At 41.7% G+C, this 22,681-nt stretch overlaps 1 protein-coding gene across 2 annotated transcripts in view; it reads left to right on the forward strand.

Moving 5' to 3' along the window:
* Positions 1-22,681, forward strand: part of PDE7B (phosphodiesterase 7B) — a 466,602-nt gene that overhangs the window by 428,451 nt on the left and 15,470 nt on the right. For both annotated transcript variants that reach the window (XM_082249720.1, XM_082249719.1), the window contains 4 exons: positions 4,836-4,931; positions 10,402-10,502; positions 14,525-14,656; positions 20,554-20,645. In XM_082249720.1, coding sequence (XP_082105846.1) covers positions 4,836-4,931; positions 10,402-10,502; positions 14,525-14,656; positions 20,554-20,645 — 421 coding nt within the window. The remainder of the gene's footprint in view (positions 1-4,835; positions 4,932-10,401; positions 10,503-14,524; positions 14,657-20,553; positions 20,646-22,681) is intronic.

The raw sequence follows: 22,681 nt of genomic DNA on the forward strand, positions 1-22,681 counted from the left end.
GGCTCCGACTCCTCCTCTGACAACCCCCCCCCCCCCGCTTCCTGCTTCAGAGACAACGATTTACCAGCAAGTCAGGAGAAATCTGGAACAGGAAATACAGAAAACATTAAAAAAGGTTTTCCAACTTCCCCTACTTATCTTTAAAAAAAAAATACTTAGTCTGACCATACACCGATTGAAATTTGGCCTGACCAGCAGGGACCGGATGCATTTCGATGATTGCGATGCTGTCTCCAACTTTACAGAAATCAATCCTATGAAAAGAGACATGTTGAAAAATATCCTTCCTTGAATAGCGGCTGCAGCTGCTTATCAATTTATTCCGCGGGTGTCTCTGTTGGTATAAAACGTCCCGGAAGGGGAATTTCTTCCTTTCAAATCAACTTTGTGCGGATGAATAAATTTGTTGCCCACTTGATGAACAAGAAAAAAAACAAAAAAGCTAACCATGTACGGCCATCTTTATGTACATACTGCTGTTGAAGAGTTTCCTTCACTTCCTGTCTGGTGAAAGGTTGTCCTTGGGACAGGAAGCGAGCTCTGGACAACAGTTAAACTCTGACAGTTCTATTTCTTTCCTGTGTTATTTAAAACAAAAACAAAAAAAATAGGCTATGGATACATTTCATTGGGTTTGTTTTTATAAAAAACCAAGTCGTGATCTAAGGCCCCGTTAACATTGCAGCGACCCGACTTTGCCGGGTGACCTCACAGGTCGCGGCACGCTGCTCGCCCCGCGACCTCGGAGCGGCCGGCACGGACTTCATAACATTGAAGTCTATGCAGGTCGCTCCGGGTCGCCCCAAAGAAGCTCCGGACCCTTTTTCTAAGTCGGAGCGACTTGTGTCGCTCCTATTAGAACGGGTCCATAGCTTCTGTATGGCAGGCGACCTACCGCGACTTGTGAGGCGACCAGGTCGCCTCACAGGTCACCCCAGTGTGAACGGGGCTAAATCAGTTCTAGGGATTTATGGATTCATTTCATTGGCTTTGCTTTTATAGAAACCAAGTCGAGATCTAAATCAGTTCTAGGGATTTATGGATACATTTCATTGGGTTTGCTTTTATATAAACCAAGCCGTGATCTAAATCAGTTCTAGGGATTTGCTTATTACCACAAGATGTTTTGATCTGGTTCAAGGAGTGTCTGAAATGTCTATGGGTTCCTTTAGACCTAGACCAGCCTTTTTCAACCTGTGTGCCCAGGCATCCTGGGGTGCCTTGAGGCTTCTACAGGGGTGCCTTGGCAAAAAATTGTACACAAGCCGGCATATGGATGAAGGCTGCCTTTTTAGTTACACAAAGCCACAGGTTTTCATTGTGCACCATTACAACCTTCTAGCTGCTGGCATCCTAATGACCAAAGACATCATCAGTTGATAAGGAGAATGTCAGTCCCCTGCATAGCATCCTTGTTTGACACCTCCCCTGCCCCTCTCCATCTGCGTTGGTATGACAATAGATTGAGTGATGGAGAAAAACAGAGAGAAGAAAAACATTGGAATACTAGTAAGTAGCAGTTTGCAAAAGTATATTTGCTTTGGAAAATGAAATCAACTCTAATGTTGGGTGTCCGACTTGGACTTGTGTGTATTTTAGAATGGGGTGCCTCAAGACTGTCCATCATTTTTAAAGGGTGCCTTGACTGAAAAAAGGTTGAGAAACACTGACCTAAACTAATGGCTACTGGGGGAGGGGGGGGCATCTTTGTCTTTTTATTGTAGCAAATAATCAATTCCTACCCAGTATTACACTTATTCCAGGGTGTCAGTGTGATCAGGACATAGACATGCTTGCTTATGCAATACCAGCACATACTGTACATCCTGGAGGAAAAACAGTCTATTGTGATCTTACACAATACTGTAAACGAACACACCGGAGGAGATTGGAATTAGAATTTAATATATAATCTATGTAAATATACTTATACAGTTTGTACTTGTAAATGTATTAACTAAAATAATTTAGTACACATATAGCTGTGTTTACCAGGGTTATACACAAAAGAGTGTTTGAGAAGAATTGATTTTTGCTGATCCCGACTCTAAAAGGAACATAAAGTACTACTGGTAACATTATTACCTTTCAGTCAACTAAAGAATGGAAAAAGCTTTTGTGATTCACAACATTCCCCTTATTCACTGGCTTACAGTCGGCTCAAGAGAGAAAACAAGCATTACATTGAAAATGTCATATATACGTTAAACAATCCCTTAAGTCAGGGAACTATAGAGAAAGAATTATTCCAGCTAAACAACACAATTATTGCCTATATCTATACCTTTAAACAAGTGAATTTCATTTTTTTTTTTTTTTTTTTTTTTTTTTTATGGAGAATAAACTTGAGGCCAAGGTAAATAGGAAACTCCAAAGTAAGTAGTGGCAGAGGCAGGACCTATGGCTGGGAGATCTCACTGCTAGAATTCACATGATGCTAGATGGCAGGATAACCCTTTTGCGCTAGACTGAGTTTATAATTTAACTATCCCGCTTAGCTGGGATCACTATGTTCACACCTATGCATTTGCTGTGGCTTGCAATTTTGTGGGTAGAGCAGCCTATTCATTTGTTTATATTCATTATAGTTCCTGCACCTTTTAAAAAATGCAGCCACAAAAGGCACAATGGAAATTTCACGCAACCGAAAATGCGCTGCATTTTCAGATGCCATTAGGAATGAATGGTAGCCCTGCACGTCTGCAAAAGAGACTGTCGGTGGTTGCCGGTTACATGATGTCTTGCATCAACAACCATCACAACAGTGTGAACCTAGCCTTACACAGAAAGATGTGTAAATATAGAAGTTTTGATAGCTTGTACAACAGAAAGATAGAAAAAATGCACACACATATACAGTATATATATATATATATATATATATATATATATATATATACACACACACATAAACATACATACACACACACACACACACACAATATCTCCCAAAAGTGAGTACACCCCTCACATTTTTGTAAATATTTTATTCTAGCTTTTCATGTGACAACATTGAAGAAATCACACTTTGCTACAATGTAATGAGTTTGCAGCTTGTATAACAGTGTAAATTTGCAGTCCCCTCAAAATAACTCAACACACAGCCATTAGTGTCTAAACCACAACAAAAGTGAGTACACCCCTAAGTCAAAATGTCCAAATTGGGCCAAAAGTGTCAATATTTTTGTGGCCACCATTATTTTCCAGCACTGCCTTAACCCTCTTGGGCATGGAGTTCAACAGATCTTCACAGGTTGCCACTGGAGTCCTCTTCCACTCCTCCATGACGACATCACAGAGCTGGTGGATGTTAGAGACCTTGCGCTCCTCCACCTTCAATTTGAAGATGCCCCACAGATGCTCAATAGGGTTTAGGTCTGGAGACATTCTTGGCCATTCAATCATCTTTACCCTCAGTTTCTTTAGCAAGGCAGTGGTAGTCTTGGAGTTGTGTTTGGGGTATTTATCATGTTGGAATACTTCCCCGCTGCCCAGTCTCTAAAGGGAGGGGATCATGCTCTGCTTCAGTAAGTCACAGTACATGTCGGCATTCATGGTTCCCTCAATGAACTGTAGCTCCCCAGTGCCATCAGCACTCATGCAGCCCCAGACCATGACAATCCCACCACCATGCTTGACTGTAGGCAAGACACACTGGTCTTTGTACTCCTCACCTGGTTGCCGCTGCACACGCTTGACACCATCTGAACCAAATAAGTTTATCTTGGTCTCAGACCACAGGACATGGTTCCAGTAATCCATGTCCTTAGTATGCTTGTCTTCAGCAAACTGTTTGCGAGCTTTCTTGTGCATCATCTTTAGAAGAGGCTTCTTTCTGGGACCACAGCCAAGCAGACCAATTTGATACAGTGTGAGGCGTATGGTCTGAGCACTGACAGGATGACCCCCGAACCCTTACAACCTCTGCAGCAATACTGGCAGCACTCATACGTCTAATTCCGAAATACAACTTCTAGATATGATGCCGAGCACATGCACTCAACTCCTTTGATTGACCATAACAAGGCCTGTTCTGAGTGGAGCCTGTCCTGTTAAACCACTATATGGTCTTGGCCACCGTGCTGCAGCTCAGTTTCAGGGCTTTGGCAATCTTCTTATAGCCTAGGCTATCTTTATGTAGAGCAACAATTCTTTTTTTTCAAAGTTCTTTGCCATGAGGTGCCATGTTGAACTGCCAGTGACCAGCATGAGAGAGTGAGAGCGATAAAACCAAATTTAACACTCCTGCACCCCATTCACGCCCTTAGAACTTTTAACACCAACGAGTCACATGACACCGGGGTGGGAAAGTGGCTGATTGGGCCCATTTTGGACATTGTCAAACAAGGGTTTACTCACTTTTGTTGCCAGCGATTTAGACATGAATGGCTGTGTGTTGGGTTATTTTGAGGGGACAGCAAATTTACACTGTTATACAAGCTGTACTTTACATTGTAGCAAAGTGTCATTTCTTCAGTGTTGTCACATGAAAAGATATAATAAAATATTTACAAAAATTTGAGGGGTGTACTCACTTTTGTGAGATACTGTATGTATATATATATATATATATATATATATATATATATATTATATATACACACATTGATATATATATATATATATATATATATATATATATATATATATATATATATATATATATCAATCAGCCACAACTTTATGATCACTGACAGGTTAAGTTAAGAACATTGATTATCTTGTTTCAATGACATCTGAAAGTTTGTGAGATATGTATATATTGATCATATCTGTTTGTATTGAATTACTTTGCTTCCCTTGATTTACAACATTTGTGTATTTTTGTTCTTCAGGTAACAGCTTAGTTACATTGCTGTGTCACCTATTTAACCTTCACGGGCTTATCCATCATTTCCAGCTTGACATGGTGAAGTTGCACAGATTTCTTGGTAAGCCTACATCGAATTATGTAAATGCTGTTTACTAGTCACCTGTATAAAACAAAGTATAACCTTCTTATTAGTTCAGCTTGATTTTGAAGGTGATATTATAGAACACTTCCTGAACGTAGACATTGGAAACTAGCAAGAAATACCAATCCCTTTTTATGTAGCATGCATTTTTTTTAAGGTTTACTGATAACACAGCCACATGTTGCTCTCTGCTATTGTGTAGCTACTCTTGCTATGTTAATTGAATGTAATGACACTAATATAAAGAAATTATCAATATCCGGTATGCAAGCTGAGCTGCTGAGCAGAATAGGTATTAAGGTGTAAAGAATACATTCAAAATTAGCATGTAGGGATGCTGAATGATTTAACCTACTACTATTAACTTAAAAAACACTAAGGAATGACAACCCCCCCCCCCCATCACCATGATAGACACATCCAAATTTCCATTCTTTTTTAAAAAGTGGTCAGCCATACACACTATAAGATTTTCTGAAGACTTTTTCCTTTAGATTTACCAAAACCATATAATATGAGGTCAAACCTAAACTCTTTCAATTTGTATGCAATCTGGCAGGCCCTTGCACTACATAGGAAAGGTAAATCTGAAGGAAAAAGTCTTCAGGAAATGTGTGTATGGCCCTTTAGTGTAAATATATTCAGTGACATAATTAGTGATGACCACATTGTTCTGCCTACAGTCACATCGTGTTGTTTATGGCCAAAAGACAGTGATATCCAGCAAACACTGAAAATCTGAACTGAAGACAATTTTCAGTTTACTTATATCCGAGTTCTCTATAACCCGGCACAGCCAAGTATAACCTAGTTTATCAAATTTGGTCTGCTTCCAAAAGCTTGTGCTATGTAACTTCCTCTCTCTCTCTCTTCTTCATCATCAGTCATATGCAAGCTTTCAAAGAAGGCTATAATCTAATTGACAGACAGAAACATACTGACATTTTGATATATTAGAGTTTCTATATGTGATAGAAAGGATTCTGCAGTGTCTTAAAAATGTCCTCTCCTAAATTACAAAAAGGCAAGCTAGAGGGAGTTCTCAGATTACCAGATTATGGACAAAAGGGAGAGGGAGCCTTGCAAAGTGAGCAGCTAATTTGCCTTTAATCAATTAACCCCAAAGTCATGAATAAAAACTTTGCATAGGGTCTAACCCTTCCCTACTCCAAAACAACAAAAATGTTTTGACCCTACATACAGGTACACTTTAATTAGTAGTACTATATGCAAAGCTATGGTAGCAGATGTGGGTATTTTTTGAGAATGCAGAAAAAAATATATTGTCCATATCAACTAATTTCTCTAAATGGCAATATGATCATTTCAGTTGGTTCCAGTTGTCATGTTTAAAGATGAAACAATACATTGGAGAGATGTTATAGGCAGCACTTTTCCCCCCCCTTTATGTGGGCCCGGCTAGAGATGTCATGCCTTTTTAATTGGAGAAGATCATTTACATTCCGGCATAATACATAATTTACATTCCTCAAAAGGATAGCTAATCCCAAAAAACAAAAAAAAAAAAATCAAATTTATTACAGCCTACCAGTCTTGGATGTTGTGGCTGCGTTTTTTTTTTCAGGTTAAGAACAAGTTTAGAAAATACCTGCTGATCATGCCAGAAATCTAGTGGGGGGGGGGGGGATGTACTAAAAGTGGAGAATATAAAATCTGGTGCAGCTCTGCATAGTAACCAATCAGCTTCCAGGTTTTATTGTCAAAGCTTAAAGCGGTTGCTTACCCCGCTGTCTTATTTTTACCTACAGGTAAGCCTATGATAAGTCTTACTTGTAGGTCAAATTAATTTCTCCTAAACCTGCATGGTTTAGGAGATATTTACCCTGCATGTAGCTGCTGATTTCAGCGGCGCATGCGCTCTGAAGGTCCGGCGAACCTTGCTGGAACTTCAGAGCTTCTTGCTGGAGCTCGCATGCACAGGAGTGATGTCATCACAGCTACGGCCACTAACAGTGCCAGGGCCCATGATCCCAAAAAAAGGACGGGAGAAGGAAAGGGCGGTGAACCGTGCCAGAACTTCAGAGCTTCTTGCCAGAACCGAGGGCTTCCGCTTGCATGCATGGGAGTGACATCCTGGAAGAAAGGACGAGAGAAGATGTCAGCTTTCTCAGCGGTGCCCGGCTTCGTTCTAAGGTGAGTATTTCATAATGTGCTAGTATGTGATACCTTTATTTATTTATTTTTTTCAGCAGGTTTACAACCGCTTTACTTGAACAAACTGAAGTTATAAAATGATTGGCTACCATATACACCTGCACCAAGTTCTGATTGCTTCAGTTATAGTAAATCTCCCCCCAGTGTCTTTTTCACATCCTGCGGGCTGAAACAATGTTATCTTCCTTCTGTAAACTACCAATCTCTTCACCACCCATGTAATGAAAATGAGAGAGAAAGATGTGTTTGAAGTCCATTTGGTGACAACTATGGCTTCTTCTATAGATACAGTGGATTGAATCACTGTATCCCCCCTGGGATAGGAAGTGTGTTGCTCACAGGGTTACCAGGTACATATAATGGAGAAAACTTGGAAAAAAAACATACACAGCCACCACATATAGGAGCCAGTAAGCTGCAATAACTTACATGATCAGTTTTAGGTTTAGAAACACTTTAAAACTGTCTACAATCACATTTAGTAAAGCCACAGCATTTAGCATATTGAAAGCCACTGTCTGTTCTGAGAGAAGAAGACGCTGCTCCAGGTGTGTGATGATAAGTTGAGGTGGAATATCTCATAGAGTGCCAGCCCCGGCCCGCCTCTGTGGAAACTTGTAAGAAAAGAAACGGCTGCCCATCCAGAAATTCCAATAGCCATTATTTTTCAAAGTGATGACACCGACACCAACATGAGGTCACGTGACCTCATGTTGGTGTTGGTGTCATCACTTTGAAAAATAAAGGCTATTGGAATTTCTGGATGTGCGGCTATTTCTTTTCTTACACTGTCTGTTCTGCAATCCACTTATGCCATGAGTCAGCACAAAATAGTTCTGGCCAGAACTTTTGCTTCTGTGTGACAGCTTCAACTAAGTCTTTGATGTAAAATACATATATTGTATATCTGGCAGGCTAGGGTTGCACAGAATCAGTTTCTCTCTTGTCCATCGAGGGACACAAGAATTTTATTTTTCAAATTATTAGACTGTCAGGTTATACTTATGCCTACAGGAGAAATTGACAAAAAATGTTGGCAAGTGAAAACTCCTGCCCACAAACATCATGCCCCAGTTTTTGCTGGTGTTAGGAGAGTGGACTTGTATTTTCAGCACAGCTGTTCTCTGTACATATGGATTTTTCTTCTACGATTAACAGCTTTTGGTAGATTAATGCTGGATAATTTATGTCTAGGAAATATCTCCAGTCTGCCAACAAGTGCAGGAATTCCCAGTTTTATACTGGTGTTCTTTGTTTGACAGCCCTGAATTTCTAGAAGTATTTCCAGTCATCTATAGCTACTGGTACAGTCAGGCTAGATATGAAGATGCTGAACAGGTCTCCAGTTAGCCTAGCAGAGCAGGTTCCCAGTTCATTATTCATACTGGCGTTCGCTCTGTGACAGTCCTGAGGTTGGCAGTGACTACCAGTTTGTATTCTGGTTCATACAGGAATCTGCTATTCAGGTCAAGCTAGAATGTCTAGGGATTCTTTTTGGAGTTATTGGTCCAAAGACAAGACAGTTTTTCTGTCCCAGTCTCTGCAACTCCAAATTATGAGTACCCAGCACGGTCATGCTGAGTTATGGTTTCCTCTGTTTGCTACTGAGGATATATGCTACAGAAACAACCGTAGCTGAATGGCAGTTTGTGTGGAGTTAGAATTTCTACTTTGGTTTCTGTACTTGTTTTAATTTAAGTACTTTGCAAGTTGGTCACTTGGGAAAGAGCTCCTTTTTATTTCTGCTTGGGCTTACTAGGTAAATTTAGTACTGTTTATTATCCCCCGATTTCTTCTCCCTAGCTATGAGGATGCAGCTCTATTTAGGTGGCAGCGCATGTAAGTGATTGAGGAGCACAAACCCATGTATGGGAACATATGGGATCATGTGTGTGCCTGTGTGCACACTATTCAGTGCTAAATCAAGCTTAGAAAATAGTGCTGACCACTGAGTTCCTTTTACAGCTCTAGGCAGGTGTCTCTACTAATGGGATCCGAGCTGCTGGGGGTGCACCTATGAGCAAACAATAATGTTGCTCTACTCTTTGACTGTCAGTGAATCTAATCCTGCTCAAATAGAAGTTTAGGATGGTGTCTGTTGCTTGGTGAATAGACGTCCGTTACATTTTTTCAGCAGTCTTAGTTTAAACCCAGGTTTACAAATCCTTTGATATCTATTGTAGCTTGTGTTTGTCAGGCACATTATTTTTGAATAACCACCACATGCTACAATACAGCTTTTTAGAGCAAAGGATCCATGCTACTGCAGATCACAATAAGTTCTTCTATCCCTTCATCCAGCTCCAGTTCACCATTAGGAAATTTCTCTTCGTTGTTTAGATGTTGTTTGAGCTGTGAGAGTCTCTTTCTTGGCCACTGCTTCTTTTATAAAGACGGATTCCCTTTTTGTCATTGTCCCTGTAAGGGTGCACCCATTTCTTGTTACACCTTTTTTAAGGGACTTTAGGCTGACCATTATCCAAACGTGGTCCTAAGGATTGGGTTTCACCCAATGTCAAGTCAAACTTTATTAGATCTTTGAGTGCTTCTTCTTGGCTTTTTTTTGCCATTATGCAACCTTTCCCAGTTGGCAAGGCCACCACCAGGAATGTCATTTTGTAAGTACTACCAAGCATAAATTCAGGCCTCATCTGATGCCAGGTTCAGGGTTTAGCTCTTTGAGCTGCTGCAGTCCCCAGTTTTCTGTTGTTTTTTTCTTGGGTCTGTGAGTCTTTGTTTCTATGTTGCCCACCCCTCGGGTTGGACTGCTTTTGGGTGTCCTAACAGTCAAAGATATCCTATGACATTCAATGGACAAAAAATAAAATAGGATATCTTAAATCCTTTTCTTGGAATCCATTGATAGACACGGGGGCTTCCTGATATGTTTATGTTCAAGTTTTCTGTACGACTTTGCAATAAAACTGAGGCATTGCGGTTGAGAGTGGGGTTTATCTGTGCTGGCCAACAATTTGCTTGTTTCCAGTGTACTGTTCTCCTGTAGGTGGCTGTATAACTAAAAAGTCTAAGAATTCTAAGAATTTCTGTGTTCCTCAATAGACTCCAAGAAAAGGAATTCATGGTGGGTACAAAACTGTTTCCAAATAAATATGTTTCTTAGAATTGAAGCAGAGCACTTTTACGATGATCCACAGATGGAAAGAAGAAAGTTTTAAAAGCATTTCTTGTTTAGGATGTTTCTATTTCTTGAAATTATTGTAATTCAATATTTGGTATGCTTATAAACAGTTGTTACTCTTATCATTTTTAGTCATGGTTCAAGAAGACTATCACAGCCAAAACCCATATCACAATGCTGTCCATGCTGCAGATGTCACACAAGCTATGCACTGCTATTTGAAAGAGCCAAAGGTATGGTCAACTTGTGTTCCTAAGTGATATCAATTCTCATTGTATAACAGATTATTTTCAACCTACTCCAAGTATTTATTTGCATATTTTTTTACCTAAATTCTTGGAACATTTCAAGTATCTCATTTTGACTTTGTGAAGTTTTCTTTTAGCCCGTTAGTATAGTTTCCACCTTATGAAGGCATGCAAACCATTTTTCATTTAGGAATATATTGCTAGAAATCTAGCTTGCTCACAGTGAAACAATACAGAAAAAAGATCATCATTCTAAAGTTTGCATGCAGTTTCTATCCAGTACAGTGAAAAGTGTCCTCTGAATTGTGCCTTTCACCATGCTGGGAATGGTTTCAAAACCATTTGTTGGATTTACCTGTAGATTTAATGCACCATACTGTGACTAGGTCATTGTGAACAGGACATTCTTTCCCAGGAATAGCACAAAAAGAGAAACATTAAGGCCCCTTTCACACAGGCAGACCGTTCAGATCCGCCTGTCAGTTTTTTTGGTGGATCTGAACGGTCCCCCCATGTATTCCTATGGGGCATCGGATGTCAGCGGAGACATGTCCGCTGACATCCGATCCGTCAAATCTGGACGGAGGGAAACTCTATTTTCCATCCGTGGATCGGATCGGATGAGAACGGACCGACGGTCCATTCCCATCCGATTTCCCCCATAGAGATGCATGGGGAACTGACAGCTGTGTCTCCGCACACAGCGCAGAGACACAGCTGTCATCCTCCTGCTCAGCGGGGAATCGGCGGATCGATCGCCCCGCTGAGAAAAGCGGAGTCCGTTTGACGGACTATATGTGTGAAAGAGCCCTTACACTAGGAGATCCCATGGTATCCAGAAAGCTATGCTTATAAGGAGGCTGTTCATTATAAAACTCTGGCAAAAGCAAATTAAATAGAAACTGTAATATATTAAACATTATTTTTGCAAAAGAAATCAAATTAAAATGACCCTGGCAAAATCTTCTAGTCTATGTCATGATTATGACAATATCAGTAGGGATGTGCATCGAGAATCTTATTGTTAAGTGCATTTGGAGGCTTTCAGTGACCCTTGCTTATTTAAGGGGGCAGCAGGCGTCACCACAAATATAGCAGGCCAATGGGTCTAAGAAAACTGCTTCTGTAGAATAAAATAATGGGAGAACTACCTAACCTACAATGAAGAAAACCATGTCTCTCAAAGTATGTCAAAGTTTTTTTGTTTGTTTGGGATAGAGATGAGATGGTTAGAACCAGGGGTTTTATTGGAATTGTAAAAGGCCTTGGGCACCCTTGGCCACCATATGGAAAGTATTGATGCAGCGCTGCTGTGAACAGTGCTCGTTGCCAAACAGCATTAACAGTGGGAGGGGCATTGTTAGCCGCTTGCCGACCAGCCACCGTAGTTTAACTGCAGAAGGTCGGCTCTGTCCCGTGAAACAACGTACCTGCATATTTTTAGCACTGATTACTGTAGTAATGTCACTGCCCCCCCCCCCCCCCCCAAAAAAAGTGTAAAAAATGTCAGTTAGGTGTCCGATCTGCCCCTTGCAATGTCGCAGTCCTGCTAAAAATCGCTGACTGCTGCCATTACCAGTAAAAATAAAAAAATAAATAAAAAGGACATAAATCTTTACCCTAGTTTATAGACTTGATAAATTGTGCAAACCAATCAATATACATTTATTGGGGTTTTTTTTTTTTTAACAAAAATATGTAGCAGAATACAATTTGGCCTAAAATGATAAAAAAAAATAGATTTTAAATTCTATTTTTGGGAATGTTATATAGCAGAAAGTAAAAAATATTGTTTTTTTTTTAGAATTGTCGCTCTTTGTTTTTTTATAGCGCAAAAAAAAAAAAAAAAATGCAGAGGTGATCAAATAGCACGAAAAGAAAGCTCTATTTGTGGGAAAAAAGGACATCAATTTTATTTGGGTACAGAGTCGCATGACCGTGCAATTGTCAGTTAAAGTAATGCAGTGCCGTATCACAAAAAATGGCCTGGTCATTATGGGGGTAAATCCTTCTGGTCCAGAAGTGGTTAAATAAAACTGACTGTCTGTACGGCACACATATGTCACAGTCCTTGTACCCTTTAGACATGTTAAAACCTCAGCACAATCATTTAAAAAAAAAAGAAGAAACTCTTCCAATACATATGTTTTTTTGCACACACTTTGTCTGTTAAGACGAACATGTTGGTCAGAAGTATGATATGAACAACATATGGCACTTTTCCACTGCAAGTACCGGCTCGGCTCTACTCGGTCCTGCTTGGCCCGGTTTGCTTTTCCACTGCTGGTACCACATGGTACGGTGTTGGAACGGTTCGGTGCGGTATGGTTTGCTTTTCCACTAAAGTAGTACTAAAGTTAAGTGGGTGGGATAACAACGGGGTGGGTGGGATTCTCTGACCAATCAGTGGCTCGTAGTGACTGCATGCAAAGGATTGTGGGATATGGTACCAGTTTGGTACCTGTTGGAACCACAATCGAGTAGGTACTGTTTTTTCAGAGCCGTACCATACCGTACCGTTCGGTTCCATGCAGTGGAAAAGCGCCGCCGTACCGTACCGAACCGTTCCTGCACTATACCATGCGGTACCAGCAGTGGAGAGGCACAAAAGCGTGCTGAACCATTCGCTTCCATGCAGTGGAAAAGCGCCAATAGTGTATGTGCAGGGTTCTGTAATGCACAGATTGCAGGAGTCAGGGGTGTGTACAGCACAGATTGAAGGGGTCTGGGATGTGTAATGCACAAAGTTCAGGGGTCAGAGGTGTGTAATGCACAGGTTGCAAGAGTCTGGGGTGTGAAATGCACAGAGTTCAGGGGTTTGCAATGCACAGGTTGCAGGGGTCAGGAGTTTGAAATGCACAGAGTGCAGGGGTCAGGGTTTGTAATACATAGAGTAAAGGGGTCAGGAGTAAGTAACACACAGAGTTCAGGGGTCAGGGATACAGAACATGCAGGCTGCACAGGGGTCAGAATTATTTATTTAACGCACAGTGCGCAAGCATCAGAATTGTATAAAGTACAGGCATCAGGTCTAAATGCCCCCTTCCAACACAAATCTTTGCTCCCCAAGCCTAAATCCCCCCTTCTAACTCAAATCCTCCCCCACCAAGCCCCCCCCCCCTCCTAACACAAATCTTTGACCTTCCTAGTCTAAAATCTAATTCCCAACACAAATCTATGCCCTACCTCCAAGACCAAAATTCCCACCCCAGCATAAATCTTTACTGTCCTCCCAGCACATACTTCCCTGCTAGTATAAATCTACCCCTCCAAGCCTAATAGTCCTCAGCACAAATCCCCCCCCCCATCTTTTCTTCCTGAAAATAAAAGACCTTAGATGCAGTTCGGTGAGTGAGGAAATTCCCAGGCTCCCCCTCACCCCCTCATCTTGTTTCAGGTGACTAGTCAGAGCCAAGGAACATCCTAGATAACCTTCTCCTGGCTGTGTATTACTCTCAGCAGCCCAGAAAGAACACATCCCGACTTCTGCAGTGGCGGGTGTTCTCATTTTTGGTTCAGGGGCACCCAGCAAGAGATTCAGGGCCTGTGCCTCAGGTGCCCAGCACTAGCAATATCTATTATCAATTGTTAGAGCCCCTGCCTTTTTTTTTTTTTGTTGGTATCTGGGTGCCTTTGGGGATCTCCCTCTTTCTATCCTGGAGACACAACAAAACATGGGAGGAAAAAATGTCCAAAGTGCAGGTGAAATCCCCTGGTAAACAGCTGCAACAAGGATTTCCCCTCATCTCCTGTTCTGGTGACAACCATATATATTGGGATTTCCCATCACTGTCTCTCTGAAAATGACCATCAGGACTAATAAAAGGGAAAATCTACCCAGCAGGGACAAAAACGGCAATTAAAACTTGGCAGAAGTTCTAAACTTTCCAGACTCCATCCGAAACAAAAAAAAGAAAATGGTTTTAGCTACGATTGATTGATTGATTGCTTGATTGATTGGTATATAGCTCTCTTATGCTCTGCTCTGATCTGCTTGCTTCCCTCAGCTTGCTAGCTATCTCACTCCTCTGGATATAATGCTTGGTCTGCTGGCAGCAGCAGCACATGATGTGGATCATCCAGGCGTAAATCAGCCATTTTTGATAAAAACAAAACATCATCTTGCCAGTCTGTACCAGGTGAGAAAAACAAGTTTTTTTCGGTGTTGAAATTGTCCACTTACGAAGAAAACCATACCTATAAACTTTTTTTTTTTAATTTCTACCATTAGGTTGATTTTCAGATGCTGTGTTAAGTTGAAGTTAAAATGTAGCTATTAAGAAAATGCCAAGTAATTCAGCATGAATAATGTTTGTTTCAGATAATGTTATCTCTATTTTTAATCCTTTACTTTTTAACTTTTTTTACCTTTTACAATGTGGATCCTGGCTAGGATTTTTGCTGTAGGGGCAGGAATTCTGTAAAACATGCTGCCCTAATCAATGACACCCACTACTTAGTCTACAAATGTAATGTCACTGTGGAAAAGAGAAGGTGGTGTGTCAGCGGCTGTGCTGTTCTGATTTTTGGGGGCTTCTGCACACAATGGTCATGTACTTTGATGATGTTCATGGGCTTTGATGATGTTCATGGGCTGTCAATAGGAGCAATTGCTAGCATTTGTTCAAATACTTAGATATAGCTTGCCATATTTGAAGTGGTTGAGAACCCTTACATATACTCAGTGAAGTGTCTGGCCTCAGGTGATACACAGATATAAAACAAATCCTCTTACATAAGTTGTACCTGTTTATCTGCAGTCTTTTCTTCTCTACCTCTCTTTAAAGTGCTGGATTATAAAGCTTGTCTAAGATTTCAGAAAAAAAGAGTGGAGAGCTTAAGTTACACTCTGCAGAGCTCAGTTCGGAGAGCTCTGAGAGTTGATTGGAAGAAAGGAACACACCCCCCTTCACACAGCACACAGGAACCGTGCTGAGGCTGTTGTTTAGCTGGCGGTCCCTCCCCTGTCACCATTTTTCTCTTGGTGTCAGGAAAACTTGTCAAAAGTGATTCATGATGATAGCAGAGGAATATTGCACAAGACAGAAAGGACACTTAATGCTCTTAATTGAAACCTGTACACACTATAGAGGGAAATGATGTGTTTATATTTCATGTCTGAGGTTTACCACTACTAAGAAAACTCGGTATGAATTTCAAGCTGTCTGGCTGTCATGCTGACCTCGCTTTTCAGTATTTTTAATCACTGATCATGCACAAGTCTTTAGAAATGTGAATCCTACTTTTTTAAAGTGGTTGTAAACCTTTACATATACCCAGTGAAGTGACTGGCCTCAGGTGATACACAGAGGTGAAACAAATCCTCCTGCATACGTTGCACTGGTTTTGCTGCGGCAATCTTGCCTCTACATCCATTAAAAGTGCAGAATTTTTACAGCTTGTCTGAACTGTCAGAAAAAAGGGGGCGGGAGCTTAAATTACATTCTGCAGAGCTCAGTGAGAGCTGATTGGAGGGAAGGAACACACCCCCTTGACACACCACACAGGGACAGAGCTGAGGCTTTCAATGAAAAGCTGTGTGCTTGAGCTCCCTCTCTCCCTGTCACCTTTTTTCTCTTGGTGTCAGGAAAACTTGTCAGAAATGACTCATACAGATAGCAGAGAAATGGGGCAGCAGACAGAAATGAGTTAGTTCTCTTGATTGAGACAAGTACACACCATAGAAAAGGATATGCTTTGTTCATATTTCATGTCTGAGGTTTACAACCACTTTTTTCCAGCTTTGCCGAATTGCATTCTTGTTGCGGGTCTGCGACTCAGAGGAATCTATGTATAAAAAAGTTCACTGTGAAACACATTCGTTCAGCTCCAATGAAACTTCCCACATTCTGTGTTATATAACCATCTCATATAGTATAGCAGCATCTAATGGTCTTTAAGCAGGTATTTCAAAACAAAGACTGTATTATGGCCACTAGATGGTGCTTACAAGTATAAAAGACAGTTATATAACACAAAATACATCACGTTTCCTTGGAGCAAGGCAGATGTGTATCCCATTAATTCTGCAAGCATTTTTACATGGACCCCAAAGAGTATTAAAACCAATTAACTAGCTTTTGCAAAGGAATTTCAGCAATGGAAGCCCCCAGATTGCGCTCAATACAGATATATAATAAAAAGTATATCTAAACCTAAGTCCTTAGATATGGCGAATATTTTTTTTTTTTAAGACTTTTTTTTAATTGATTTTTTTTTAGTGGAGAAAATACTTCTATTCATCTTGCCTTAAATGCATTGTCCTTGTCACTTCCTGTGAACTGAAAACAATGTGACCAACTAGGATCACGCAGAGAGATTACATGAAGATTAAGCACACAGGGCGCAAAGTGCAGTATGTTTATTGAGATGGTTTCAGCACACACTAGGCCAGGGTGAGGGCTTTGAGATTTGGGAAATAGGGCCAGGGCTGCCAAGATACCCTCCCTCCACAGACAGCCTAAACAATGTTATTTGTCCATTGTAAAAGTTTAGTCCCATAAATCCACCATGTAATGGAGATGAACCAAGGTACGCATGTTTGAGGTCCAGCCTGTGTGACAACAAGATTGCCTCCATAGGTACCTTGTAGAAGTTAGTGCAGACAGGAAGTCAGTTAAACTAAGCATAACCAGGTGAAAATAATAGGGACTAAAGGCAAGAAAAAAAGAAAACAAATGCAGCCACCACATCTAAGCCAATGGTTCTTAACCTTGTTGGAGGTACTGAACCCCACCAGTTTCAAATGCGCACTCACTGAACCCTTTTAAATTGGAAAAATAAAATATGATTTTTTCAAATTCAAAACACAGCTGGTTTTTCGATTGTTTCACCAATGGTGTGTGGTTTGCCCTGCTTTGCGATCAGGTAAGCATCTTCGTGCGATGCTATGAGGATCGGTTTGTTGATGGGTACAAAGCCGAGAACTAGCCTTTTCATCGAATCTGGCTCTCCTCACCTTGAATTCAGCGAGCGTTGTGTTCTTGTATTTTCCATCTCCATGCAGCTTAAGGAAGTGTTCTCTTAGTTTTGCCAGTGCTAGACTAGAATTGCTCAACTTGGCATTGCAAATCATGCAGTTAGGACGCTGACTCCCATCACGTTCCGTTATACATGTGAATCCATATTGTATATATTCGTCCGACCACTTTCTTCTTTTGCTCGACATAGTTAGTATGAAGGGATTAAAATATTAAGAAAGAAATCACACAACGTACCATCACGACAGTTACAATTCGACTACTGGGCGCACCAAATTCCCTGCAGCACAGATAGGTCAAGTGATGTTGCATGATCACCTGCAGCCAATGAGCGGGGCGTGTCATCACGAATCATATAAGTCGGGTTTGTGTCTTGACCTCCGCCGAACCCATGAGACTGACTCACCGAACCCCTGGGGTTCGATCGAACCCAGGTTAAGAACCACTGATCTAAGCACTAGTGAGCTGGAATATATTATATTTTTGTCTTTGGGTTAGATACACTTTAAAGTGGTTGTAAAGGCACAAGAGTTTTTGCAAGCAGGTAATAAACCTTCTGTGTGCAGCAGCCCCCCTAATACTCACCTGAGCCCTCTCAATCCAGTGATGTCCAAGAGAGCCTTGCCTCTCTGGGGACTCGCACTCCTGATTGGCTTTTGGCAGCAGCGGGGCCAATCGGTAGATGAAAGGGACGGGTACAAACAGCAGCTCCATGTGTGAATGGACACACAGAGCCGCAGGTCGGGAGTGCACCTGCTTGGGTGCCCCCAGAGCAAGGTTCTTGCTGTGGGGACACCCGGCAGGAGGGAGGAGCCAGGAGCTCTGGCATGGGACCCTAGTAGAGGAGGATCCGGGCTGCTCTGTGCAAAACCACTGCACAGAGCAGGTAAGTATAACCTGTACATGTACAAAAAAAAAAAAAATCAAGGCTTTAATATCGCTTTAAGTCCTTTGCAGCTTAAAGTGGTTGTAAATCCCATTCATAAAATTTGACCTGGGAACATATATCTGTAGTGTTAACTTAACTTTCTCCAAAGCCCTAAATCCCGTGTCTTTCTGCTGCTCCGTACAGTCCATATTCCTATCGTCAGGGCTTTTTTTCTCAGAGAATAGGTGCAGGAACTCTCACTTTTGGAGTTACCCCTTGTCTCCGCCCCCTACCTACCTCCGAGCACTGTACCTAGGTTCCACCCCCTACCCACCTCCCAGTACTGCCCCTTTTAGAGAATACAGAATCAAGTATCATTTGTGGTACTAAGTAATTTGTATGGGATTTGTTAAAAATAACAAGAAAGGCAGTACAATAACAACAAGGACACCCCCAGCAACAGTAGATCCCACCAGCAACAATGGACCAAACACAACAAAATACACCCAGCAACAATAGACCCTCAGCAGCAACAACAGATCCCCCCACAGACAGCATCAATAGACCCTCCAGCAGCCATTTACAATAGATGGTTTACTCAACAGTAGATCCCTCTCAGCAACAACTGACCCCCCCCCCCCGCAGCACATAAGACCAACCCCAGCAACAATAGACCCCTCTGTAAAAATAGATCCCTTCCGGAGACAATAGGCCCCCCAGCAGCAACAGTAGAACTCACCAACAACAATAAACCCCCCCACAAAAATATATCACCTCTAGCAACAATAGATCCCCCACCAGCCAGCATCAAAAGACACCCGTAGCAAAGCCCAGCACCCCTTGCCATTACATACATTCAGTGCTGGAGGTGCCGGAACTGCATTCCCCCGCGTTCCCGCTGAAAAAAAGCCCTGCCTATCGTACACCTTACTGGTTTGTAGGCACATGTACACTGGGTGCTGAAGCGATCACCAACTGGCCACTGGATCAGTTACAAATAAATACATATTTGCCAGCACACCAAGGATTTTACAAAAGAAGTCCAACAACTTTATTCCAAAGAAGATCATATCAAAAAATAAATAGTGCAAGGTTTCAGAGTCACGCAGGGCCCCTTCGTCAGGCATTCCTTCACATACCTGACGAAGGGGACCTGCGTGGCTCCAAAACGTTGCACTTTATATTTTTTGATGTGATCTTCTTTGGAATAAAGTTGTTAGACTTCTTTTGCAAGATCCTTGGTGTGCTGGGGAATATGCATTTACTTTCTGCTGCACCGTTCCTCTGTTATCAGCATGATTACTTCTGACAAGTTCTCCGACACAGGAGATAAAAGCAGCTGGATATTTGTGTTGGGATGGGTGCATAGGGATAGTTTAGCAGAGAGCTGGTCTATTCACAGCACAGCTCTGCATGTTTCTTCCTTCCTCTGCCTATGTTGAGGGGGGTGTGTGCCTTTCTTCCAATCAGCTATCACACAGTGTATGTCAAGATTCCTCCCCCAGTCCTGGAACAGGAAGAGAAAAATCTAACGCAATGTCAACTTTCTAAAGCTGAAGACAACAGATATACAAAAAAAAATTATGTAGGGAGATTTGTTTCCTCTCTGTGCATCATCTGAGGCTGTTCACTTTACTGGGTATATGTGAGGGTTTACATCCACTTTAAGGGATAGCTGAGAATAGCTAATTGCAGTCGTTCTCATGTAGAATTACTGGACAGGGAGTAACTTTGTTTAGCACAATATTACCCCCCCCCCCCCACACCTATAATAATTTAACTTTACACCTTATATTATAAATTCTAATGGTTACATAGCTATCCTCAAATGTTAAATTTACATGTGGTTTTAGTAAATACATAACACTTTATGTTTAGTAGCTTTGTATATGGATTTATTGTGCCTGCTTTAGAATACATATTTCTTCCAGTTTGAAGGCATATGGTTACACATTTTCTTTTCACTACTGATGATGGCACAAGAGAGTTGGGCTGATTATTTCAAAGCTAGTGTAAAAATATATTGTACAAGAATGAAAGCACATAGGCAGGGCAACAGGTATTTAAAACACCAAATGAGGAGTTTCACAAAGTTAAAGCTGTACTATAAAAACAGATTCGTTTAGAATGGTGGTGGCTTAGTCGGTTGCTCTCATAATGAATTGAATCTCTTGTTTTCCTTATTCAGAACACATCTGTTTTAGAGAATCACCACTGGAGGTCAACTGTTGGTATGCTAAGAGAATCAAGGTTATTAGCACATCTGTCAAAGGAAATCACGTAAGTAGTAACTCCAGAGCACCACTTTTATTATGTGTTTTCAGTGTTAGAATTTAAAAACAGTTCATAAAATAACATAATGACATTGTCTTCTAGCCATTACATGTAGCTTCAGTCCATTACATTATACAACATTGTATTTTTATTTCTGTGTTGATATTTAGGGAAAAAAAGGTCAGTATTACACATTCGTTTTTATTGAGATTTTTAAAATATTCTCTCCAGTTATTTGATCACGTGGAAAGTGAATTGCTGTTACCCCTTTCATCTGCACATAATTTGATACTTAACCACTTAAGCCCCGGAGGATTTGGCTGCTCAAAGACCAGGGCCTATTTTGCAATTCGGCACTGTGTGACTTTAACGGACAATTGCGCGGTCGTGCGATGCTGTACCCAAATGAAATTGATGTCCTTTTTTCCCACAAACAGAGCTTTCTTTTTGTGGTATTTGATCACCTGTGCGATTTTTACTTTTTGCGCTATAAACAAAAAAAGAGTGACAATTTTGAAAAAATAACAATATTTTTCACATTTTTTATATGAAATTCCCAAAAAAAATTAAAAATCAAAATTTTTTAACATTTTAGGCCAATTTGTTTTCTGCTACATATTTTTGGTGAAAAAAAGAAATCGCAATAAGCGTATTTTGATTGGTTTGCGCAAAAGTTATTGTGTTTACTAACTACGGGAAAGAATTATGTAATTTATGTCATTTTTATTGTTTTTTTTTTTTAACTAGTAATGGCAGCGATCTGCGATTTTTTTTTTTGCAGGACTGCGACATTGCGGCGGACAGATCAGACCCTTGACTTACATTTTTGACACTTTTGGGGGTACCAGTGACATTACTACAATAATCAGTGCTATACATATGCACTGTTACTGTAAGAGCCGGTTCACATATGAGCGATCCGACTTGCCGGGGCGACCTCACAGGTCGCGGTGCGCAGCTCGCACCGCGACCTCGGAGCGGCCAGCACGAACTTCATATCATTGAAGTCAATGCAGGTCGCTCAGGGTCGCCCCAAAGAAGCTCCGGACCCTTTTTCTAAGTCGGAGCGACTTGTGTCGCTCCTATTAGAACGGGTCCACAGCTTCTCTATGGCAGGCGACCTACGGCGATCTGTCAGGCGACCAGGTCGCCTGACAGGTCGCCCCAGTATGAACGGGGTCTTAAAATGACACTGGCAGGGAAGGGGTTACCTTTATTGGTAAACAGTGGGTTAAATGTATCCCTAGGGGCATGATTCTAACTGTAGGGGGGCGTGGCTTGTGATGTAACCACAGAGACATACGATCCTACATAGCAGGATCGTATAGTCTCTGCAGTTACACCAGGGAGAATGACCGAGGGCTTTGTTTACATTAGCCGCCTGCCTTTCTCTCTCTCCAGCGGGAGATCGCGAGTGACCGGCGGACATCGGAGCCGCCGGTCACTCGCATGGGGATGTTAGTGAACGAGCGGGGCGGGAGCGCGCCTCCGGCAGCGTGTGCTCGTCCCCTAGAGGCTCATGGGCGAGTGACGTACCCCTACATCACTTTGCCCAGGAGGGGCTGACCGCCGCAGTAAATATACTGACGGCGTTCAGCAAGTGGTTAAAGGAGAAGTAGGGCTGAAGCTTTTTTGGTCATACTTCTCTCATGGATCACAAGAGCGCAGCTCGTTACCTGTGATCTGTTTTCCGCTGACAGCAAGCTGAAGCCTGATGTCGGCTGATGTCCCAGAGCCGGTCTAGGCTCTGAAAAGATCCTAACCATATGGTCAGTATCCGCCCAGAAGCCTGAACCAGCATCTGGCTCAGCCTCTCAGCGATTCTCCCTCCCTCCTCCTTCACAGCCCAGCACTCTAGTTAGCGCTGGAGGGGAGAGAAGAGAGCCACTGACTGACAGTCACAGCTCTCTGCTCAGAGCGGAGGGGAGAATTGAGCAATCAGCGGTGTTCACTCAGTTCTCTCTAAAGAGCCGGTGGGGTATAGATGCTGCATCCACCTAGGGGAGTATAAATGTTTTCTTTTTTAAACCTCAAACTTTGCT

This window comes from Pelophylax lessonae (genome assembly GCF_965119305.1).
Source record: "Pelophylax lessonae genome assembly, chromosome: 3".
Lineage (NCBI taxonomy): Eukaryota > Metazoa > Chordata > Amphibia > Anura > Ranidae > Pelophylax > Pelophylax lessonae.